General features: G+C 37.8%; 2 protein-coding genes and 1 pseudogene across 2 annotated transcripts; 2 read left to right on the forward strand and 1 right to left on the reverse strand.

The window, feature by feature from the left end:
- Window positions 1-43: 43 nt before the first annotated feature.
- Window positions 44-6,385, reverse strand: LOC135612886 (small nuclear ribonucleoprotein SmD1a-like; annotated as a pseudogene).
- Window positions 6,386-11,812: 5,427 nt separating this feature from the next.
- LOC103985497 (uncharacterized) lies at window positions 11,813-16,693 on the forward strand. The gene is made up of 6 exons (XM_009403213.3): window positions 11,813-12,012; window positions 14,189-14,224; window positions 14,322-14,523; window positions 15,932-16,010; window positions 16,126-16,308; window positions 16,402-16,693. Exons 1-5 carry the CDS (start codon window positions 11,843-11,845, stop codon window positions 16,260-16,262), a joined length of 624 nt encoding a protein of 207 aa, XP_009401488.2. The 5' UTR covers window positions 11,813-11,842; the 3' UTR covers window positions 16,263-16,308; window positions 16,402-16,693.
- Window positions 16,694-17,308: 615 nt separating this feature from the next.
- On the forward strand, window positions 17,309-25,547 carry LOC135584883 (uncharacterized). The gene is made up of 8 exons (XM_065109673.1): window positions 17,309-17,657; window positions 18,012-18,340; window positions 19,547-19,744; window positions 19,887-20,159; window positions 21,310-21,412; window positions 21,882-22,000; window positions 23,696-23,872; window positions 24,422-25,547. Exons 2-8 carry the CDS (start codon window positions 18,038-18,040, stop codon window positions 25,262-25,264), a joined length of 2,016 nt encoding a protein of 671 aa, XP_064965745.1. The 5' UTR covers window positions 17,309-17,657; window positions 18,012-18,037; the 3' UTR covers window positions 25,265-25,547.
- The last annotated feature ends 720 nt before the right edge of the window (window positions 25,548-26,267 follow it).

Consider the following 26,267-nt stretch of genomic DNA (forward strand, 5'->3'; position numbering starts at 1 on the left):
GAATTCACAAAATAAATGAGGCTTGTTCTTAGTAATGGAAACATGAAAAGAAGCATCTAAGAGACATGATCTTAGTTAACAAAATGATATGTTCTGCTCGATCTTACACAAGGAACAGCTTCTAAACGATATGTCCAAATAAGCGTAGGCTATTTGTACACAAACAGCTGCTGCAAGAAATAAAAATTGCTTGACGTTTCTAACGGCCACGGCCTCGTCCACGACCACGGCCACGCCCTCGACCACGTCCCAGAGGCCTCCCTGTTTTGCGATCGACAAAAGACAGTAAGACAAAAGCTGAGCTGATCGAAAGCAATCATGTGTAGGAAAAGGGTCCAAAGAAAAACATACCAGCGGTAGGCTTCTTAGGCTTGACCCAAGGTGTTTCCTCAACCAGTAGTGTCTCGAGGTTCAAGCTGTCGGGTAAGATGTAGTATCGAATGTTGTTACCTCTCATGCTGAGGTGATCAAGAGTAACTGGGTTTTTTCCCTTCGCTGTAAGTTTCACAGTCTTCAAGTGTGTCATTCATGCTGATATCAATGCCTGTAAGAATCAAAAAGGTATTAGATAATGCTCAACTGCCCAAAACGACAGTGAGGGCAGTTTGACTAATCAATCAGGACGCTGTATCTACCAGGTTGGCATGACAACATATCCGCTATACCTCAAATATTTGAACTGACAGTCAAAACACATGTTCATATAATATGTAACAGATATCGACCACGTAACGTGTGGCTTTATCTTAGTCAAAAATGTAATCAACTTGCAGAACAACTTAGTGCTAACATAAGAGTATCATCTTGCAATATCCACAGGAAACCTATCCTCATGGAAATGATACCAGAAAGGATAAAACATATTAGGTATAGGAGCATTACTTGAGAAACGAAATTAGCATGATGGGTGTTGCATCCATGCCATGTTACTAGAAAGTAGATTTCATTTTCTAAGTCTACTTATAAATAATTAAGTGATTAAGTGTAATTTTTCACCCATGTTCATTCCTTTTTTTTTTTTTTTTTACATTTCAGTGCCGTTCTCTTAGGGAAGATAGTCAGAAATGAATGTTCAAAATCAAATATCCTAATATACTTAAATTACTCCAGATATTTACTTGTTTTCAAATTTATTCTTGAATTTTGGGTCCATAAGTAGAAAATGAATAAGAAGCATGACCAACAACATATAAAATGCTACTTTTCATAAATCATACATCAAATATACCACCAATAGGCTATTTAAGCATTACTATTAGTAAAGCCCTCTCTAGTTCCTGGTCCATCAAATGGACAAAAAAAAAATCCTTCCTAACTCGGCAGAGGAGATAAATGCTAGAAATTTTCCAGTCAAAGTAACACTGACAATAACTGATCACTGCAGATCAACCAACACGTGTACTCGTGCTTTCACCAGTACCTCCAAAATCACAGCCATCTAAAAAATCTTCTTGTGACTTCAAAGATGCTCATCACTTATCCAGCTAAGAGTTCCTCTATGGTCCAATCCTAAATTCTTTCCGTTCACCACATTCTATGCTTTAATCAAAATGCACCTAAATCAGTTATTCTAGATACAAATGCACAATCTCAAATTCTTAATACTGCACAGATACAGACACACTAACCAAATTTGAATGCAAATCCAAGTGTCCCATAAAATGAGAAAAAAAGAAGATTTGAAGACAAGTCGCTGTTTTCAAAAGCACACGGCGCCAAAATAATGCTAAGGTCCCAAAACACCCAAGGCACTTGGTACTCGCCTATGTGCTCGCTCGAGCAAAGCAAGGCATTCCAGAATATTAAAATATAAAAGATATATAAGGAAAAAGGTGAGAGAAGGAGAAGAGGAATAACCAATGGGTATGGAGAAAGGTGGGGAAGGAGAGGGCAATGGAGGAAGTTGCGGACGAAGGCGACGGCGGGTGAGGAAGTTGTGGATGAAGGCAATAGTAGCGGAGGAAGCTGCGAACAAAGACAGCGACAACGAAGGAAGCTGCAGATGAAGGTGGTGGCATCAGAGGAACCTGTGGACGAAGGCGGCGACATTAGAGGAACCTGTGGATGAAGGCGGCGACGAAGGCATCAGTTGTGGAGGAAGCTTCAAGCGATGGCAAATGAAGGCATTGACTGTGGAGGAAGCTCTGGGTGATGATGATGGAAGGAGCTACGAACGAAGGCGACAACAATAGACGTAGGGTTCCACTTCAAACACAAGGCACAAGGTTGGGTCAGGCGCGAGAGGGGGGGGCGGGAGTAGGTTTTGTGTTAGGGCACTTTAGTTGGTTTGACTGAACCAACTTGCCCATTCAATCAAACTAGGCATGAACCCCATTCATTCTTCATTTAAGTGCTTGGGCTCAAGCGAGCACCCGAGTGGCGCTTCATCGAAATGCCTCACCCAGAGGTTGTGTGACGCACTCGAGCCACACCTGAAAACCATTTTAAAACACTAGGACAAGTATAAAAACAATTAGAGATTTTAAAACTTTATAATTGCAAAAATAACAAATATCAAGAAAAGTTCCTAACAAGAAATGAAAAAAAGAAACAACTTCTGATGTCATCATCTTAGTTGACATTTTTAAATCAATATTTAAATAGCTTGAAAACTATTGACCTATGCATAAGTACTATTAACAAGTCCATATGCCTGACACTTCGTGGAATCTAGGCAAGCATTGATCTCTAGATAACAAGAAAGCAGCAAAGCAGATTTTTGTAACCTATCAACATTGGTTATTGAACTCTTCTTTGACATCTAAAATCCACACCTCTAGAGTGAAGTGCTACTTCATTGTCCCAAAATCAACAATAGCAGGAATTCATCAGAAGCTCAAACTGAGGAAACATCTAAAGGCCTTTCCTTAATTATTTTATCTTGTCTATGATTGTGATCTTAAGTTGGACTTCTCACTTCCATAAAACCACAGTCCATTGAAAGTATGGAAGCAAAGCCCATTAAGATCCTAGTGTACACATGGAAATTGCAGTCTTTGGACTGCATTGATGAAGTTAAACACTGTTACTTAACTCAACAGATTCATCCTTCCCACCATAAGCTAGTTGATGATCTTCTTATATACAGTTGCATGATTGAGCAAAGGCCTTGAGGCCATAGAAAACCTGTTCCAGTGTCACTCAGGTGTTAAAGCCTTGAATCATGTAAACAACCTTTTGTTGGCAGGTTGCAAAAGAGTATTCAGTCTTTTCAATAGTATAAATTAAAAATTAAAAGTTTGAATAAACTAGTGGCAGTTATAGCTTATCAGATTGTGATGCATTGGATTTAGAGAAACATAATATAAATACTGATGATAATGACCTGAATCCTTAAAGCTAACAATTTACCCTTGATGGATGTCTAGACCCAAAGCAGGATATTCCAAAACTGTTGCATTTGAATCAAAATTCTTTCCTATGGAAGAAATTATTATTGTTATTCTGATAACGAGCTGGAATCATTGTCCTATGAGCAAGATCACGATCAGTTTCTAATGTAAACAAAAACTATTTCCACTTCAGATATAACCATTTTCAACATGGGATGATACAATCATATTGAACGCACAATGAGAAGCCTATGAAGCACCAACCCAAAAGAACAAAAAAAAACCATTTTTTTCTCCCTTGGCGAATAGAACGCCAGAAAAGAACCACACGAGTCGAAAACCCTAAACTCAAATTAGAAATCCATGAGCAAGGAATTCACTAAAACCCCTAACCGAAGCAAACCGAGAAGAGAAGAACGAGATGGGGGTACCTGCAATGGTGCCATGGACGACGGTTCCGTTCTTGAGCTCGATCGAGACGGTCTCATTGTTGAGCTTCATCAAAAACCTACAAGACTTTCCGCAGAAGGAGTTCCAAGAAAGATGAGAGAAGCAACAACAACGACGAACAGGAAGTGGAAGAGGAGACGAGAGGGATAGCGATCACCTGACGAGCTTCATCTTGGAGCGGAGACGAGGAGAGCAGCGCCCGAGGCAACGGAAGCTGAGCTCTGCGTTCCGGCAAGCGCGCGAGCGAGCGAGCTTAAGCACCCTTCTTCGGAGCGGGCCAGCCGTCCGATTTAGACGGACCAAATTATGATGGATGAATCTCGACCGCTAATTGCTTCAACTTGAAAGGCACATGGTGCTGACAAGGCCATCTACTAGGATGCCTCGTTATCTGGGGTACTTAGCTGTCATATGACGTGTCTCTAAGCTACTTCTAAATATGCTGACGTGAGAATGGCAATAGAATAACCTATTTAAATGATGGATTTTATCAAATCTATCAATTTCTTTTAGTTAGATAAATCTAAAAATGCAGCTACAGCATCACTCAAGTCACAAACCCGTTCTTGACCTCATCCAAAGCCCCCCTTGTTTGGAGAGGAAGAAGAGGAAGAAGAGGACAGGTGACTGGAAGCAGCGAGAGTACGGAGATGAGGAGCAGCTCCCCCTGCACTTTCTTTCTCTGGTTGCTTCCATTCCCTCTACTATAAGCAGCAGTAGGCTATCTCATGACACCATCACAAAACTAGGCGTCAACAACCATGGCTGTTAAGCTGGCACTGTCATGGCCAGTACCACAGTAATCCATGAAAGCTCTCTCCCTAGGCTTCGACTTCTACTGATCAGATAGGTCGATGGACAAAACATCTCTGTTGTAAGTTTCACCTGACGCTGAGGAACCATTTATAGACGCAGTCTATGTATGCAAGAGCTCCTGTGGTAGCTCCTGCTTCAGCTTCTCCTATCCCTAATAAGATTGGCTTCTCTCTTCTTCTTCTTCTTAGGCTCTTGAATCCTAGTTGAGTTTTATCTGGTCTTCACAGTGTGGATCTCATCTTAGGCTCTTGAATCCTGTTGAGTGTTAGATTTCATCTTTTGCTAGCCAGAGGAGAATCAATTGCTCTGTGCCCCCTGTTTATTATCTTGGAGTGGACAATCATGATGATGCAAACTTGCATATCCTGGTGGTGTGATTTGAAGCCAATTTCCAGACAAGTATGTTTACATGAACTTCCTGTAAAATCTCCTTCAGCTTAAACTGGTCCCAAAGCCAAGTTGAAAGCTTAAAAGAAAGAGATAGGACTGCCATAGCATGGTTCATTTCAAGAAATAAACAAGGTGCTCCAAATATTTTCAACCAAGGATGTAATCTTTGGCTAATTTGTGTCAGCATAAATATACATTTATATCATTAGCAAAAGCATGAAGAACTCCTTTTGTAATCCCATAGTGTCATAAAACTACCACAGGTAATGCAGTCATATTTCTAGAGACAGCAGGTGAAGGTTCAACTTCAAATATCAAACTCATTCTGAATTGGAAGTCTGAGGGTTTCCATGGCCATGCTGTGTGTGGTAAATATACATATGCAGAGCCACTGGTTACACTTCTAAAAGCTTCTTCAGCCCTTGAAATATATCACAATGTTTTCTATGGATCATGTTGCCTAAATTTGTTTACTTTGTAGATCAACTCCAATTGAGTTAATATTCCAAACCTCTGTCATACATGTATGAAGGAAGACTAGGATAGATAACCACAGTTCTGAGGCTGAAAACCTGGCATCACACTCTTCCTAGGCTTGCTTAAAGATATTTTACTGGTCCTCCTACATTGCAACCATTTCAGTCTTTAAGCAATAACATTTTCCTGTAATTGGTAGGACTTTAATGTACTTCTTGACAAGATCAATGACCAAAACATTTAGCTGATACTGTAGCATTCTCCTCACATCTCAGCCCAAAAGCAGCAAAAAATGCACCAAGAAAAGAAATCAGAAACCACAAACTAGTCAACATAAATTGTGAAGATATTCAAGATCAGTGCTGACATCTCTATTTCTGAGAAAATGCTGAACTCTGATGCCACAGGTCATTTTAGCCTGTAAATGCATTGTTTAATCCATTAATCACATTTAGCTTTGCAAGCACACAGAAACCTGACTCAGCCAGGTACATATCAAACAGGTTCCTTTGGCAATTAATGGACACAGATATGCTGAGTATATATGCTGCCAAAAAAGTCATAAGTATGCTATAAATGCTGCAATAGTGACAATATTTCCACTGAATTGACAAATCAATCCATCTCTTAAAATAATGAACCACTGTTTCAGCATGTACTTGATGCTGAAGACTCATCTTAGATATCTCTTAATCTTCAGATGTAGAAACAAAAAGTATAGTATATTTGAAAGATTAGTAGTCTGCAAAATCCCATTTCTGAAAGCAAAAAGTAAAAACCAACTTCTGTTAAAGAAGACTATTGGGTCATTGTTGTACAAAACATAATCAAGTTCTGAAACCCTCATCCTATGGACAGTAGTAAAAAGCAACAAGCTGCTTGAAACCAGCCATCATCTGAACCATTAGCTGTACATCAAAGTAGGGTTATGTACAACATACTCTCAAAACAAATGTCCAAAACTATACTGAGCTACTTAAATTTGCAATGATAGGTTAATCTTTAAGCTGGACAAGTAAAATGAAAATAATTTGAAAGGAAAAGAAACTGTCTTAAAATTTTCTTGCATGGAAATAGCAGCTTGTACAAATCAAATATGGGCATACGACACACTAGCTGAGTGATCCTTACCATCCACACATGAACATGACTTCATCAAATCTTCCACCATTCATGCACACAAAGTTTATTTGCATACAAGAACCAATTATCTGATACCTGTGAGCTTGCAGATGATCAAACAGCTTACTTCTTCATATATGTACATATATCAACTGATAGCAGCCCAGCTTGATTGTTGTAGATGAAAACAAGAAATCGTGCAACTGATATGTATCTTGAAAATCCAGTAAAAAAGACTAATATATATCACAGATCACCTCCTCTCTCTAGAACGTACAATGATCATGACTATAAGTTAGAAAAGAAGTAAGATTCACTGAATCGAAATTGACAAACCACAGAGTCCAAATGAACAACAGTTCAATGAAAGAAAGACAGCATATAACTACAGATAAATAATACATATAGCTGAAAATGAAGAGATCGGACCAAGACGCTTGATTCCCCAAGGAAGTAGAGAAGAGAAGCAATTGATGCTTTCCTTGATTTAGCAAAGGAGGTTTTGTCCATCAGCATTCATTATAAAGCCATCATCCTCTCTTCTCCTCCTTTTACTCGATAAAGACTCTACCTCCTCCCCCCCAGTTCTACCATGCTTGTAGGGGTGCAATGATGACTGGCCAAATGAAGAGAAGAGATGGGTGGTGGTGGTGGTGGGGAGGCCATGATTGGTGTTGAGAGGAAAGGTGAAGAAGACGATGATTTCCCAAGCAGCTGGTAATGTTGGTAGTACTCTTTCTTTCCATTATCACATGGGACAACTATCCTGAAACCCATTAAAACCCTCTCCTAACTCTTCAAGTGGGAAGCTGATGTTATCCTTACAGAGTAACTGCCATGTTGGTTCTGACCAATATCCCTATGCTAAAGGGTGCAAACATACACACAGAGAGAGAGAGAGAAAGGGGGTGGGAGGGAACTACAAACAAGGATTGGTGTAATGATGGGCTAAGCAAAAGAAACTACACAAAAGCAAAGCAACACTTGGGCTACTGTGTCAGGAGAGATGGGATGAACATGGGAAAGATTCATGTGGCAGGAACTCTAGATACAGAAAGCAGCTCTTTATTTCGGACTTTGAAGAAAGGCAGAAGCGGCGACAGTGCAGTATCTCATCTGAAGGCAGAAAAGGAGTAAAGCGTGCATATATATGTGTGTGTATAAACCCCTCAGCACTTTTTCTCTCCTATGAATTCTCCTGTGAACATTTCAACTTTGTTTCTAATGGAAAGCAGTTCAATGTTGGGTTGCAGTTGGATTAACTGCTTAATGAGTCGTTCAAGCCAATTTTGGGATGCAATTGAATGCTTCTTTAGTAGAGTTGACTTACAAACAGGTAAACAAACAAAAGCATGCACATACATATCCTCTTTAGCTTTCAAAACATGACCAGACTTCCTCTCCAAGCATTCAGATTTCAGACATCAAAAGGTCTACCGCTAGATCTTCTCTCCAAAAAAAAAGTGAGACAGCCCCACATTGGTGACACTATGAAATCAGTATCCTGCAAAGATCTTGTGCAACAGTATCTAATATCAACCTTTTTGACAATCACAGCCCCTTCATCTCCACCTTTTTCTCCACATGCCAACAAAAGGTAATCAGAACTCAGTAGAAGTAACACAAGAAGTTGCTCTCATGACCTACCTGTTGCACTCCCTAGCTATTTGATGAAGAGGGTTTGTCTGAGATCTATTTCTTGTTTGGGAAGGCAAAATAACCAACAAGAACATAGACAATGATTAATAGTGAACATGCAGGTAAGTCTGAGAACCACACATACAAATATACCAACAAGAACAATATGAAAATGTAGCTCAACATGTGAGCTGCATACACTAATTATTGATCATTTATGCATCTTATTCAGTTTTCCTTGAAATTAATCATACATAATCAAATTTCTTTCAGAGAGAAAAATCTAAGAACTCAGGATATTCAATCAGCTAAACTGATGCAGATTATACTTCTTTTTTCAAGCCCCAAAAGAAAACAACAAAAGGAAAACAGCAACCCAGCTTTAGTTTCATTCACTGCAGGTGATGCAGTGTAGAAGTTGGAAGCTGATGATGACCAGAGGGAGGCCATGCAACAGCAAGAAGACAAATAAACTCAAATATGCTATCAATCTATTTTGTTCCATTGGATTGTTGTTATCTGAATGATGCCTATGCTTGGTTCCATCATGAACTGCATTATGTTCTTCTCTGAAAGAAACTGCTGTACTGACTTTGTAGTCTTCCTTCTCATTGTCAGCTACCTTTGCGCTGTCCCCTATCTTCATTTCATCTCTGTCTCATGTACATAAACCAAGGTACATAAAAAGCTACACAGCATGCAAAAATTAAATATTCACATATAGTCGATTTGACTAAAATTACATTATAAAGATTATCACATCTTGAAGGATTAGATCGATAAATAGATCCTATAATTCTTCGTTCGGAACTATTTTTTTCGGACGGTGCATCACGTTTCAAATACTCCTATTTATAGAGTGGTGAAAAAATATATTATAATTAAAAATATTTCAAAGAATATCATTTCATATGCTAATAATCCTCACAGTATGACTGACATGAAATATTTATAATATCAAAATTATTAATTATTCACTAAAATGCTATGCATTTACATTTATGATTGGCAACAATAATGATTGTATGTGCAGATGACCACTTGTTGTTATCCATAAAGTGGGGCTATAGAAACAAACAACCATTATTTACTGGCTTCTGGAAAGGCTCCATGAGATTAAACTTAGTTGGTAATGAAACCAAGAAACTGGATATAAAGCAAATCATATCCATATGATCAGAAATGAGGAGTCAATGTAGAGGTGATAGGCAGGACAAGGCTCAAGCTAGGAGTGAAGGATTTGCATCCATCAGCTGCCACACATCATCTTCCAACCACTCTGGCTATCATCCTCTTTGTTGCTCTTCGTATAACCAAAAGCATTGGTTGCAATGAGAGATCCCTTTGGTTTGGGAGTCCAAACCCAAGCATCATCATATGCATGCAAAGAATGCAAGAAACCAGTAACGGATGAAAGGCCTTATGAAGCCGAACTAAGCCCCAACATCCTTCAGCAATAAGATCAGAAACAATATCTAAGCATTTAACATCACCATTGATATTGAAGAGATTGGGCCAATTACTAAAAGCAATATTGCTGACCCACGAGCTAGCAGTATGGCAGCCGTCCATGATAAATCTTTGAAGCCCTCCTCTTAACTATCTGACGAGGTGGGCTAATCCTCTTTTAGTGTGAGAGGTTCTGGAAACCTTATGATCATCTCATTGGATCCTAGACTAAAGGTTTTTGTGGTAGGATTCTATTAGCATTGATAGTTATTTTAATAATATTTAAATTGTGAATGCCAAAACCCTACCATGTTTTGATTTTAATAATAAAATTGGAATAAGATTTGAGATTAGTTTAATAAGAATAAATCATATCATCAACGAGCATAAGGTGTGAAATTTTGACACCCTTAATGTTAAAAGGAGTGAGAATAGAAGAGATGAGCTATTGGACTAAAATATAGAGGTAGGAAGAGATCAGATCCCCTTTGATGGATGCCTCTATGACTGCTAAACCATGCAAAGGGGTAGCCATTGATCAAGCAAGCAAATGATGGAGGGCACAAGCAAGAAGAGATTCTAGAGATGAAGGATGGGGGAAAATTTATAAGCTTGAGAACATATGATAACATCATAGGAGATGCTATCGAAAGCTTTCTTCAAGCCGAGTCGAAGGATGACTAGAGGAGAATTTTCACTAAAGGAAGCCATAGAATGAATGAGTTTATAACAATCAAAATATTATAGTGAATCAAACAATCAGAAATGGAAACACATTGTTCATGTTCAACAAGGTTATGGAGACAAAACAGAATGTGATTGATAAGTACCCGAGAGAAAATTTCATAAATTATATTATAGAGGGTTATCGGTCTAAAGTCTTTGATTTTCTTAGGATTATCTTTCATAAGGATGAGAACAAAGTGGATTCTTCCTCAACTCTTGAGGAAGGAAACTAGTGTGATAAGAGTTAAAAAGCTTTATAAATGTTATATCTCAAAGTATCCCAAAAGTTGAGAAAAAACTCAACATTATAATCATAGGTTTTTGTCAAGAAGTATTTTTTTTCTTTCTTGTGAAGGAGCATACTAGTAGTCTTTATCTAAATCAAGAGCTTAGGGAGAAGAGGGATGAAATCTCTATCATTATGGGGGCACAGGCTCGAAATAAACCATAGGTTCAAGTACCAACTAGAGAAGTTGAAGACGGTATCCAGGTTATTATGAATGAGATCTTCGTTAATATGGTTTCTATGGTTTCTTAATTTTGTGATAGAAAGTAATGTCTATGTCATTACTATTGTGCTAATAAGGAGAGTATTATTGATCCTGAGAGAAAACAATGGTATTGATTTTTTCCGAAGATATTGATTTTTCTCTCTCTCTCTCTCTCTCTCTCTCTCTCACTCTCATGATTCGTGCCACCCATCTTTGGTGGGTGTACCTATCCCCGATGTGAGCCATGACAACTCTCTTACAGTGGAAGACAGCCACGCGCAGAACCTACGCAGGGCGCACACCCAAGTACGCTGTGCGCCCGCCACTGGACAACTAGCATGGACATGCGTGAGCCGCACTCGTGGAGAGCGCGTGTACGTATATGGTCGTCTCTGGCCCACGATAATATCCAATGACTGTTTGCTGTGTCGGCAAAGATCGATCCGAGTCTAAACTGTTGACACGCCACAGACCTCTCCGTGGGCCCACAACTGTGCCCCACATGGATAAGGCTCGACGAGATCCACGTAGGATGAGAAAGGGTTTGGGATGTGTCTGTATCTTTGGTATGTGTGTTTGGACTCGTCGCAAAAATGTCACACCCCCAGGTTAACCCCAGACTCAACTCACGAACGATCAAGAGGCGTTCGCGTCTAATCTCAATCGCACTCTCGCCCGTTGATGCACGCCACGATATCCTTCGATTCTGTCGTGACTTGACACGTAACGTGAACGCAAACATATCTTATCGCATTTGGGTAAGCCAGGTGATCTCCTACAAGCAAGGTTGTAGCGGATTCCCGATCAAATATATGACAGGTGACATCTCCTAAAATGAACGGCCACGATGTGATAATTGGCAAATCATCGTTGCAATCGGAGAGGACCCGTTGCCGTTATAGCTTTCCAATAATTACAAGCCCACCCGGGAGAAGTGAGCCCGTACGAAGAATGGAAAGCAAGAGCGTCGCGGTCTCCTCCTCGGTCCTCCTCCTCCTCCTCCTCCTCCTAGCCCCAGCCGCCACGAGCGGCCGCCCCCTCGCCGCGGGCAAGCCGGACCCCGACGACGCCGCCGCCACCGCTCGGTGGCTCGTCGCCCAGAACTCATGGGGCGTCCTCAGGTCTTCACTTCCTCCATCCTCATCTCAGCTTTTACTTCCTTTTTCCCCCACTAACAAGAGAATTGAATCGCGAATACCTGAATTGGGTTGTATGGTTCTTGTTGTACTTCTCGATTTGAGCAAAATTATGTAACTTGTGCGGTTCGAGATCGATAGCATTAGACGCAGAGAATTGATCTAATTAAATATAAAAGATTTGTAATTTAATATTCGAATAGATGAACAGAATGAAAAAAAAAAGTATGTTTTTTTACAAGGATTATTAGTGTACCGATTATACGGAACGCAGCCATTTACCTCGGATGCAGGACCAGTTATGCTCATTGATGCGAGTTCTGCATCGGTTCTTGGTTCTTCTGTCCTTATGATTAGCCTAGAGTCTACATGTTCTGTTTATTACGTGTGTACTCTAATTTTATATCTGTCGTGCTTAAATTAGGGAGAAACTGTAAATACTGATGATGGTAGATTGTATTTTGAATTGTTAATTGCTAATCATTACATAGTTGGTCATTTGATTGTTTTATTAGTTCACTTGAAACTCCAATGGGGTGTCTCCTTATAATGAAACATCATTGAGATATCTTTTTTTATTTCGTTTCATTTATACTGTTATATTATATTACATCAATGATTTTACTTCTTGTCTTTTTCTTTATTTTCATGAATTTATACTAGTTCTACCATCAGTTTTTATGTCTGTGTTCATTTTCTAAGATAAAAGCCACCTACAGTCCACAACAGGTGCCAAGAAAAGCTTAAGCAAGCTTGAACACAAGTCCTACTACAAAAAAGAAAAAAACAAAAAGCTTATGTGAAAATTTCATGACAACAGATACTAGCAATGGCTGACTCTTGTTTTCTGCTGTTTGGTAGAGAGCATCTGAGAGCATGAAAAACTAGTGTTCAAGAAGCTCATCAATTGAAAATTTAATGGAAACAAAATAAGGGATATATTTCGAAAAATATATATTAAACATTTTAAATATTTGTTACATTTATATACCATGGTTTGAAAGGAATCAGCAACAATATAAAGCAGGGTTTTGTTCTGTAATTGCTGATTCTGACAACCACTAGATCAAGCATTGCTTGCAAATTCCGATACATAATGAGATAAGTCTCTACTATCACACTCACTCTCTGACTAGGTCATGTAGGCAATAACATCATCAAGATGGAAATCATTTTTGTAAATCAGTTATCTATTCCACTAATGTCATAGTAAATGAATTTCAAACAAGAATGGAAGGAACCAAACAGAAATACAAACAAGCCAGGCACAGCATTTTAATGTTCCAACATCACAAACCTTGTTAATACTTTCCTAGTGGTTGGGCTGTTCTCCTCTTGCATCAACACTAAAGATGCTGATTCTGTTAATGCTATAAATATGGAGAATTTAACATGCCCCTAATAGATGTGTGTGTTTATGTCGAGTCCAAACTACCTTATGGATGTCATCACTTGTCTGTTCACTCACTTTATACCTCTAGAATTCCAAGTGCTAAAGTTGCTAGATCTGATCACAAAACCAGCCCCACCATAGTCCTCCTGTGCACAAAAAGAACCATCAGTGTGTAGTTTGCACCATGTTTCTTTGTACATCTTGCAAAGACTTTGGTACGGGCCAAATCTGAAATAGTTCATGTTAAAACGAACTGATGGGTGAGAATTTGCATCGAACTGTCATTTCTATCATTCATTCTACCATGTCGTTCCAGATACTTGGTACTTATTTTTTAAAATATGCTTTCTTGCTGGTGTAACACCTGAGATATAGTGCTGTTAGATGCAGATTTATTAATTTCGTTATGAGATCATATCATTTATGAGCTTATATACAATTTATAATTGATACTGCTCATATTTTTTCAAAAGAAATAAGAAAAAATTAACATTCTTTTATCTCCATAGGTGTGGGAGTGATGTTTATGTTACATTGTAATGAAAAGGGATAACATACTCGAGGATTTCTTCTTTTTGTAGAAGTTATGATATTCCATGGTTTTGTATATTTGCCAATTTTGCATCAGAAACAAACAGTTGTTTGTAACTTTCATATTGACATGACTTGGAAATTATCAAAACAATTCACTTTACAGATTACTAAATGTGTCAGATCTGTTAATTTGTTTTAAGTTATGAACTAATATGTTTTCTACCTTTAATGCAGTACAATCTCAAGTGACTTGGGTGGATCTCCGTTTGGGTAATCTAACTAATCCAATATTAGAAAGCATTAACATATTATGTGAGAGTTGGATCCGGTTTTAGTGACAATGACTGATTGGTGTGTATTACTGCAGAAATGTTGTGTCATTTAGTGATGGAGAACCGGGTGAAGGCTGTGGAATTCCCTACTTCTATTTGACGACACTTGATCCAACTGCAAGGGATGCATTGACAGATGGAAGGTCATCCTTTACCCTTAGTGAATTTCCCCTTGGATCTTGTGGCAAGATAGATCCTGAAAATCCTACTTGTGCAAAACTTACACTCACAGGAAAGGTATAATACACAACTGTAATTAATAAGAGGTTTCCTTATTGTTTTAGTTAAATCTGTCGATATCTTTTTTGCCTTTTTGTTCTTTCTAATGATTTTTTATAAGGGTTTTTAATTTTAATGCTAATAAACTAGTCTAATCTGGAACTATGTTGGGTTTGTCACTAGTTTCTTGAAGTTTTTAAATAGGTTTCCTGTAATTTCATGTGTAACAAGAAATTATGATCCGAATCACCATAGTCAAACTCTTGGATGTTTTAAATTATTTCTCATATTGCTATACATCTAATAATATATTTATTTTCTAGACAACAGGTTATACGTGTAAGATTGTAGTAACCACTAGCCACTTCAAAGTTATGACTTGATGCCTCATGGAAAGTTCTTATTGATGACCTTGGGGCTTCTGAAGAAGGGAACATCCAGCACATAGTTCTGTTTCATCAATGCGTCAATTGCACTTCCCAAGGTGTCTAGGTGTCTGGCCTACCTGAATGTCTAGGCACCACCTAGGTCGAAAGGGGTACTTTCCATCTATGAATTGTAGACTTCTTAAAATGAAAGATGTAATATTACACAAAATTATGGCTAATGGAGTATTGCGACTGCATACAATGTAGGTGGTGCATTGTATGCAGTCACACTTCATACCTGCATTGTATGAAGGTCTTTGCAGTTACACTTCCAACTCTACTAATTATACTGTGTATCAACTCAATATGAGGCCTTCATAATCTCTGCTAATTTTAGTTTGTCAACTTTGTTGTATTTTTAAGAGTGTATTTGTTGACTACACAAGGAGTTATGCATAAAGCTCCGAATATTAGTTTTCCTTGGATATTTGTAGTTCTAAAATTTAAGTCACATGTAGTCTCAATTTCAAATTTGACGATATTAAAAGGGTAGCTAGTGATGAACTACTCTCTTTTGGTTAAAGGAATGTGATTGAGGTATCAGTGGAATGTATGTATAGAATCTTATGGTACTTTTTGCATGTTTTTCATTTTTCTTAACAAAGTTTTGCTTTCACTATGGCAAAAATTTTAGGAAGTAATATTTCATCTCAATATTAGATCACTAAGCTGCTTGCTTAATCTCAATATAATATAATTAAGCTGCATGCTTGGTCTCAAATCTTGTCCCAATTAAACCATAATTGTTGTCAAACCAAAACAATAGTTCTGATTCAATCTCGTTAGAAGCGACAAACTTTAAGATATTTTAAGCCAAATTTGAACTTTTTATTTGTGTGAATAAGATGCATAACCTTCAGATAGCTGATCAAATAAATTCTCTCTGTTATTGGAGTATCCTGGACTTCAATTTTTTTTGCATGGACAAAGAAATGATGAGCGTATATATTGTTGTCTCCCGCTTTAGTCTAAACTCTTTGTAATCATTAATTTTGTAGCTGAAATTGGTAGATAGTCAGTCCAGTGAAGCTGAGTTTGCTCGAGATGCATTGTTCGCTAAACATCGGGAGATGAAGGGTAGGCATGTGAACTTCATAACATTCGTATCAAAACGCTCATTATTGTATTTTGATTCTCACACAACTTCAGTCTCAGACTATCTAGCTATTGATATTTATATTGGTGGTTGCAGACTGGCCCAAGAATCACAACTTCCAAATCTTTAAATTAGAGATTGAGGACATATTTCTGATTGACTGGTTTGGTGGACCCAAACCGCTATCTCCAGCTCAGTACCTCAACCATGGAAAAGAACTGTCTGTAATATAATATATAACACTGATGAAGAATGAACAAAGTAAAATAATAGAAGAAGGTGATTGCCTTGGATTGTCTTCTTTTTTACTTTCAAATCTTTACTATCTTAACGATTTTACTTTTCCAAACTGATATTTATATTTTAAAGCAGGAACCGGCTTCTCATAATACTAGATTCATCAAGAACTACATGAGATGAGGTGAAATCTGGGTTCCCAAGGAAATAATGTGCTGATGTCCATATTTGTGCTCTGTATCATGTGTCTCCTTGTGTTTATTGGCTGGCCACACATTCATCAAATCTTGTCAATGGTATGACTATTTTGGTTCTGCCTGTTCAGTGTCAAATTTGGGTGAGCTACAGATTCCCCAAAGTTGTATAAAGCTTGTTTGCAAGATCTTTTCATTTGATGTTCTATGGGATGACCAATCTGGTTTCTAAATTTGTGTAACACATCAAGAATATATATAGATCTTGTTAGACTTAACCTATCACCAAATGATGTATCACCAAATTTTTGGCATAACCAACTCAATCATTTGGTGCTACTTGATCTGTTGAGCAGTGTGCATCACAAGATAGATTGCCATATGTCTCAAGCTGTTATCATCCATGTAACAGTGAAGATGAAGTGACAGATAATAATGTGACACAGGGCATTAGAACATAATAGTTGTATTTAATTAATAAAACTTTTACATCCTCCTCTGCACTATATAATTGCTTAACCTTAATTATGTTTTATCCTTAACTATAATTGCTTGATAACAAAAGAATATTCATGTACAATTTGTCTATGTAAGACATCAAATCATGACCAATGATCATGATTAATAATGATTAATTTGATTTTGTTGTATGGATAAGATTGATCGAGAATAGATTACAAAATTGAATAACATTACTTCGTTTCGTTTCCCAACAAAATCCATTTCTTTCTCTTAATTTTTTTTCTTTGGATGACGAGAAAAAAAAAAAAAAAAATATATATATATATATATATATATATATATATATATATATATATAAGAAAGAGAAGAAAAGATTGCTAATTGATCTCACCGGAATCGAGCTGGGCGGAGGAAGGGAAGGGCAGAGCGGTGGTAGAGGACGCGGTCGATGACGTTCCGGCTGTTAGCGTCAACTCGAGTCGGCGTGGAATTCTGCTTTATCCTCCTCAAAGGAGATAAAAAGAGACATCTTTTTCGGGGTGGGTGGTTCAGTCCACCTAAATAGCGCGGTCCAATTTTTGCCTTGCTCGCCGCCTCAAGCGAGAACGAGTTTGGTCACCCATCCGCGTCGATCGAATCTTGTTTCTCCTTCTCCGTTTTGATTGGATCTCCCGGTGCCGTCTGCTGAGATCAGAGTGGCCGGACGAATTTGGAACCTGCCGACCGCTCCTTGAGGTGGATCCTTTGCTCCTCTTATGTTAGGGCTTTTGCTGTGGTTGGGTTGCCTGTAGATTCTGCTAAGTGATTCGATTGTCGCCGCAGTCGAATAAAAGGCTTTTAGTGAGATATTTAGCAGTGGGCTTTTCATGTTGGTTGGATGTAGACTTTAGTCGCAAAATTTTGATCACAACTGTTCTTGTTTCGAGCCTAAGTTGTTCCTTTCCCCCCCAAAAATTCAACCTTTCGTGAAAGCCTTGCCTTTGTAGGAACTCTTGTTCTTGCTGGTATCTGATAGAAGTATTGTTTTGTCTTATTATTGTGATTATTATTGATTAGATTGGATGAACTGACTGCGAGTTATTGTTGAAGCGGGCCAATTTTGAAGCTGGGTTGCGATGGCGACGGCAACCATGGCAACTGCAGCGGGTGCTGCTGCTCTTCTTTACTACACGCTGAATCGTAGACTACAGGCCACGCGATCTCAAGATCATGGTGAATGTGAGCATGGCGACGATGGAGCCAAGCCTCTTCTTTCTGGGAGGAATCGGGTGTCGCGAAGGCCTGTGCGAGCCCCTGCCACATGGTTGGAGACGATATCAACCCTGTCGGAGACGTTGCGATTTACTTATTCTGAGACTTTGGGGAAATGGCCTATTGGTGATCTGGCCTTTGGCATTAACTTTCTCTTAAAGAGGCAGGTAGAACACTTTTGGATTCTTTCAGTGTGTCTGACTTTTTTGCTTAGCAGAAACCTGCCTAGGCTTCCAATTCGGCTGCTTTTGTTTGATTTATAGCTACTGGGACACTGTATATTAGATTCTCAAAAGAATGTCATGCTACTTACCTGAAGGTCTGAGGCCCATTCTTTGGTCCATTTATTAAGATGAAGGCCTTGAATAAATATGACTCAAAATGAAATGAACGTTATAACATAGCACATGGGACTATTTGTTGTTTGATAATGTTAAGTTGCATTTTTTGTATCTTCCTTTGCATGCATTTACTGAAGTAAGAGAAATAGGTTATCATGTACATATTGCATGCATTAAAGAAGATTTCACTCTTTTATCTGGTTCAGTTAACCACATTGATTCCCTTCGGAGAAATGAGGAACATCTTAACATTCCTTAGAATTATTAAAAAATAAAGAACTTCACCTGTATGTTCAGCACATGCCAGCAAAGGGATGGATTGACATGGTGTTTTCTAATGTGCCATACTGGGTCATAGAGCTAAAGTGCCCAGATATCTGCCAACTCTTAAACCTTGGCAGACACTTATATCTTTCTTGGGACCTTTTGACATGGTCAAGCATTCTTCACTATGAATCAGCATCAACAATCCTTGGCTTATCCAAAACTCTTTATAACTTATATTTCACAATCTTGGACTGCAACACTTATTTAACATACGTTTGATAACAGTTCCTTCAGAGTTATGTATAACTTACTTGCATAAAGCTTGTTTCTTTTTGAGTCCAGAAGTATTTAATTTAATCATTTTAGTCATTCCATTGAAGAAGAGAATACTTGTTGCTTCCAATGAAAATGACAAGTGGTTTCATTTTGTTGGAAGTTATAATTTTGCACTTTCCTCTATGGTCTCGAACACTCTGATAAATGTTGATTTTTCTATAATAAAGCCTCCTGTTATTGATCTGAAGTCATCACAGCGATGTGTGATAAAATCAGTACAGTTGTAGATGTGCATAGTACAGGGGTTTGGGATCTTTCTAAGTTCTCTATCATATCGAGAACTTTTCTATAAAATTGCAGATGTTCCTTATATGTTGCTGCACACTCTTAGTCTAGTCTCCAGTATGATTACCAAAATCTTAGTCCTTACTCTTTGGTAGTTACTACTTACTAGTTACTGGTATTACTTACTTTTTCTTCTCCTTGCAGGGAAACTTGCATGTGGCAAAAACCTATGCTGGAAACGGAAGCATACAGCTTAGAGGAGTTCAAGTTATCGATGAACTGAAGTACCTTCTGAATTTGTTAACTCTTTGCTGGCATTTTTCAAAAAAGCCTTTTCCGTTATTTTTGGAGGCAACTGGTTATTCCCAAGATGATGTGATACTTCAGGAACCTAAAGCAGGAGTAAGTGTTCTTCACTGTTGGAGCTTTAAATTTTATTTATATCTTTATACTTCATGTTATTATATTTCTTTGGGAAAACTGAAAAGATCTATTTGGCAGAAGAGGCTTCTCTCAATTCATTACTTTGTTTCTTTTTTTCCAGATATTAAAACCAGCTTTTGCGATTTTAATTGACAAAAGCACAAAGTGTATTCTACTGTTGATCAGGGGCACTCACAGCATTCGAGATACATTAACAGCTGCAACTGGTGCAGTTGTACCATTCCATCATACAGTTATGAATGAAGGTGGTGTCAGTGATTTAATTTTAGGGTATGCACACTGTGGGATGGTTGCGGCTGCTCGATGGATCGCTAAACTTGCTGGTCCATGTCTTATGAAGGTGTTGCATGAGTATCCAGAGTACCAACTGAAGGTGATTACTGTTGCAAATCTCTCTATTCGGTCTACAAGTATCCTTCTGAATTTGTTTTGAAGCATTTAAGTTGGTCTATAACACAAATTTCATAAGCAGACTACCATTTTTATTTAGTATATGTATTGAATCACATGTTTTTTTCTTTTTTACTCGTTGTAATCTGTTAGGCGCATTTTATGTAGGATTTTGGTACCCATTAAGCCAGTCTCATTTCTTTTGTAGCTTAAGAAATTATTCTTCCTTCTTTCGGATTAAACATTTAAATAAAAAAAAATCCTTGAATGAGTATGGAGAAAATATACTTAACTATTTTTTATAAATTTCCTGAAGTGTTCCATTCTGATGAAAAATGGAAACATTCATTGCATAAAAATTGTCCCAGAAAATACTTTCTTAAATCAAGATAAAATTTCTTCAGTATATCCATTCAACATGTAGTGGATACTTTGTTATATCGTACCATTTAAAAGATTATCAATTTTTTGTATTTGATAATTGGGAAGCAACCCTTATCTTTATACTCTTTCTCCTGATAAGATTCCATCATTACTACCTGTACCACTTATGCATTTTAGTTTTCTTTTATCTCCTACATCCACACCATTGTTTCCATCACACTCTATTGACTTCCTTTTCTCCACTTGATCACCAAGTTCCACCTCTGCCACATCCTTTTCCACTGCTCGTCAACCATTATTATGATTCTTTTTCTCTTTTTTGGTTGTGACATCATCACCAATAGCTGCTCCTTAGTGGAAGCAGAAATTCTACCTGTCATGACAATGGAGGAAGAAGAGTGAGAGGAGAATATTAATAATGCAAAATTGCCTTTTTGTTTAAGTTTTGTGAATCTTTTATTCAAACCTATAATTTGAATAAACTAGCAGGAATAAAATTTCAATTTTTGGGCATTTTAATATCAAACAATAAAATATTAAAGAACATGTAAATAACACAAGTGATTATGGGCATTTTTATATCCAACTGACGTTGGGTTATCATGACTTTAAACAATAAATTTTGTTTTACATACAACTGATTTACTAAAGATCTTAAATTGGTAACTGCTACTAAACATTTTCGACAACCTTCATTAAAGATTTCTTTTCACAATTTTGTTGACATTTTATGTTTCAAATCATTTTAGATAGTTGGGCACTCGCTTGGTGGTGGTACAGCGGCACTATTAACATATATTTTGCGGGAGCAGCAGGATTTTGCAACTACCACCTGTGTGACATTTGCTCCAGGTTTGTCTCCCTTGATCACAATGTTTGGTTGATGTGCAAGCCTTATCCTAGCTATCTTAGATTGAAGTCTCGATTACCTATTTTTCTTTTGATTTTACAAATAATTTACATTAAAAGTAGTTGGCTACAATTATAACTAGACCAGCAAGATATCAAGGAAGGATCATTCTTTAAAGAAGAGTGTTGACTGTCAAGATATAAACAAACCGTTTGTGTGTCAAATTTAGACCTCCTGCTATTGATGTTATCTTGTTGTGTGACTCTCAATAAGTCTTCTTCTTGTGCACTTCAAAAATCTGACTTAGCTGATCCATCATTTTTTTTGGAGCTCATAATATGCCTTTTAGACTATAAGAGATTACTTTTATTTCTGTATGATATCTAAAGGACATTTTATGAGTTTGTGCTTTGTTTCATTATATGTTGCACATCCTTTCACATTCTATCGTGGTATATATTGTACTTGCAGCTGCATGTATGACATGGGAACTGGCAGAATCAGGCAGACATTTCATTACTTCAGTTGTCAATGGAGCTGATTTGGTGCCTACATTCTCAGCTGCCTCTGTAGATGACTTGCGCTCTGAGGTTATAATTGAATTTAATTGTTATATGTTTAATCTGTGATGGGACTTGTGTTCCCATATGAACTTTTAAGTACTATCTATTTGGTTTGTTTGAGTAGAATACTTTTTGTCATTGTAGTATAGGGCATATAATCTGTTTCTGGGGTTTGTCTGCAGTGTTCAGATTAGGAGCATGGTCAAGCACTACAAATATAAAAAATGACCTTTTCCAAAGGATAGTCTTCCTGTTCAGCAGTGGTTATGTGTTTGATAAATGCTCTTCTTATATCACTTGTTATGAACTTGAACTCAATCTGAGAGTCTAATGTAGAAAATTTTTTGAGATTTGGCTGTAGAATCTCCCTCCTTCCTCTTTTTTTTTATTCCAAAGAAAAGGACAATGTTCATTTTATACATCACAGATATAAACTGTTGAAGAATTCAAACTTGAAAATAATGCTCACTGTCAGGGCTTTGTGTTATTTAGGTGTACGTGTTTAAGATATTATTATACTTTGAGATTATGTTCGAGTCGGTAACTACACTAAGTTTTTGAGGTAGTTATGAGAGTAATTTCATTAATCAGAAATGACTTTATACTAACAGGATCTAAATTATATTATCCTGTGATGTAAAGATATCTGACATGCATTCAGATAATGGACCACCAAGAAATGAAATCAAATTGCATTTAGGTGAATATTTGGACTTGACATTCATTGAAAATTGAAATAGCATGGTCAATTGAACTGCATGAACGATGCGAAATATGTCTGTACGAGGAATTTTGACTTCTTAATTATCTCTTTTCAGCAAAGAGATTTTATATTCCTTGAGGCCTATTACTTCTCCAAGATCGTTTCACTTGCACACACTTTTGGTTCATTCTATTGAAACCCCAGTGATTAGCAGCTCTTTCATATTGACATCAACGGATATCAGTTCTTTGCTAGTAACTTAACCGAGTGGGAGTAAACAATAATCAAGGAAACTTGCACGTCCATCTCCTGAATGATTCCAATTATATTTATATTCCTGCAAAGCTGCATATATCATTTGTACTTATATAAACTTCATTCACTTTCATAAATTCTCTTAACGTCATTCTATAATTTTACTGTAGCACTTTAGTAACTGAGGACACCTTTTCCCATTACCTTCTTTCTCTTTCCCTTTCTGTTTCTTTTTTCTTCTCACCTTGTCTCCTCTCTCATTTTTTTCTTGGTCACAATGTAGATGAACAATGGTAGGGGATATACGCAGTAGAAATGTTGGATGTGCGGTAGAAGAATGAAGAGGGATAGGGGAAGTGTAGAGTCAAGGGTGTTTTGAGTATGTACATAAAACTTAATCAGAATTATCATAGTGATAGTTGATACAAGCTGGTATCATGGTCATACTAGAATGAATCTTTATCTGACAGAGGTATATATTAGTTTATCTTGTCAGAAAATAGAAAAAGAAGGATTCAGAGTGTCAAAAAGTATTTGCAGTTTTAAATATGTTACGAATAAACTGCTTCATTGATATAATGGCTTCTAAAACATCAGAATGCGGAAATGTAATAAAGTAACACTACGTGAAGAACTGTCAATCCTGGTCTTCTCTCAATTTCTCAGATCAACTTATTTTTGTGAACCATTTTAATTTTTTGGTTTGTAAGCATATCTTTCGATACTTGTATGATAACTTGTCCGTTCTTTTTTATTGTGGACAGGTGACAGCATCAGCATGGCTGAATGACTTGCGAAATCAAATTGAGCACACTAGAATATTGAGCACTGTTTATCGTTCAGCATCTGCACTAGGGTCTCGTCTTCCATCAATTGCCACGGCTAGAGCTAGAGTAGCCGGTGCTGGTGCGATCCTACGTCCAATATCTAATAAAACACAGGTTTGTTTCATCTCTCATCCTTCGTGGTTTAGACTGTCCTGTACCTTGCAAATTTACCTGTAAGGAGATGCATGCACTTATCCTTGAAAATGAACTGAAGTAATTGTTATATTCTGGGTTTTTATGCCAATTATAATTTACCCATCATGGTCATCTAAAAGAAAAATACTTTTACCAAAACTGGAACACTTTTTTTTCCCAGCAATTTGGTTGTAACCAAGTAGCTGAGTGTCCAGTGCCATTTCTTGGATCTATGTTCCATTTATCGCTAACAAACATGCTTTAGCTAGTGAAATATTTGTTTTAAAAGTTTAGCCATGTTCATAGGGATACTGACAAATTGTCACATAGTTTGGCAAATCCAGTCATCAGAAATGGCTTATCTCAAGATTGGGATGCTGATTTTTTGTAATTCGTGATCCATGATCTCCATCACCTACAGTTTAATTAGTGAATGAAGGTCTTTCTTCCCTAGAAAAAGAAAGAGAAGAAAGTTATGTCTATGTTTTATTTCGTTGTCTTCTTACATGATGATCGCTTTTACCTTAGGTTGTGGTGAAGACAGCCCGCAGTGTGGCTCAGGCTGCATGGGCTCAACCTCCACTGAGGCTATCTTCGTGGTCCTGTATTGGGCCTCGTCATCGAAGCAAGTCAACTGTTCCAAACTCAAGACTAGAAGAAAGCATTTCAGGATCCTCGACCTCAGCAAAAGAAAATTCCGAGGCTCTTGCCAGTTCAACTGAAACAACCACTTTGGAGAACATAGAAATCATTACTTCTCAGGGTGTAGGGTGGACCACAGAATATGAGTGTTCACAAATCAGTGAAATATCTCATGCTACTGAGGTGGATGACAATGAGGACGACAGTGATAGTGAGGATCTCATGGGCCATGGTAGGATCGAGGACAGTATGACCGAGGTTGAGTTGTGGCAGCAACTGGAGAATGAGTTATACCGAACTAGGCAGAATAAAGATGGTGACTTGGCAAATGAGAATGAAGATGCCGATTTGGAAAATGAAATAAGGGAGGAGCAGAACACCACTGCTGCTGAGGAGAGCAGGGGGACAACCGAAGGCATGCTGACCGAAACAAAGGAAGTTCATAGATTTTACCCCCCTGGAAAAATCATGCACGTTGTGCCCATTCTTCCGGATGGGACAACCAACCAAGAAGCTCCGAACGACGGCCATGACGATGGAAGCCTGCCGGTTGAGCCTAAATTTGGGATTTTCTTGACACCAAGGTCACTCTATGGTAAATTGAGGCTCTCACAGACGATGATAAATGATCATTACATGCCGATTTACAGAAGAAACATTGAGCAAGTAATCAGTGAGCTCGAGAAAGATATTTCCTCAGACATCTCTGGAGATGAAACCATTTTATAGTATATGATTTCTCTGTGTCCTCAAGTGGCCCCAGGCAAGGTGCCATCCCTTGCTAGGCTGAATAGGATCGAAGTAGAGGCTGAAGGTTCTGAAAATTCTGTAAATTAGTAGAGAAAAATTTGCGTTTTTCCCTGTTATATATAAGTTTTTTGTTTAGCCATCTTTTATAATCTGTATCATTTGGTGAGTGTTCATCATCCAAGGATAATACTCATCAGAGAATCAAGTAAAAACCTGAATACACATTTATCACAAACAAAGTGTAACCATTGTATGCCCGCAAGTTATTGTTCTCTATGAGATATTGTCTGTCATGTCACATCGAGTTGCATCATTTCTTGATCGCAAGGAACAATTCACTGTGAAGGCGCAAAAATAGAGATGTGAAGCAACCCGCACCCCTCGAGGCTGAAGCTAAAGAATAGATAGAACAAAGATCACTTAACTTTGTTGTTAAAGGCTTCAATTATTAATATCAAAATCCTGGATCAAATCTCCTCTTCACCATTTCTCATATGCCAAAAGATTAAGGGGTTCTTGAACCCACCACTTGTAAGAAGAATGAACAGTTGCAAGATTTTCTTGGTTTGGTGTATACAAGATAACAGAGGACTGCTCACATAAAGATTGCTTGATGACAGATAGAAACCTGATGTACAATCCAAGAAGATAAGAAACAATAAGCCAAATTCCATCCCATGTCTCTATTCCTCTCTCGACTGTAATTTTTCAGCTGTGTATCACTAAAAACCAAAGTGATCTCTTATGACCATGGTTCACTCAGCTAAAACCATCAATTGGATTTTGATAGCAACAGAAGTAGTCAATCCAATCCACCAGGATAAGAGATCACTTTGCTGGGGAGGACAAGGTACATGAGAAATGGTTCTGCAAGGGGAGCAAGATAACAACACAATGCTGGAACGAAGGAAAGCAGGAGAACAACAACATATCATCAACAGCAACATGCAAAAGTTCTGAATGTTTCTGTGAAAAGATCTGC

This window comes from Musa acuminata, chromosome BXJ2-5 (assembly GCF_036884655.1).
Source record: "Musa acuminata AAA Group cultivar baxijiao chromosome BXJ2-5, Cavendish_Baxijiao_AAA, whole genome shotgun sequence".
In the NCBI taxonomy this organism is placed as follows: domain Eukaryota; kingdom Viridiplantae; phylum Streptophyta; class Magnoliopsida; order Zingiberales; family Musaceae; genus Musa; species Musa acuminata.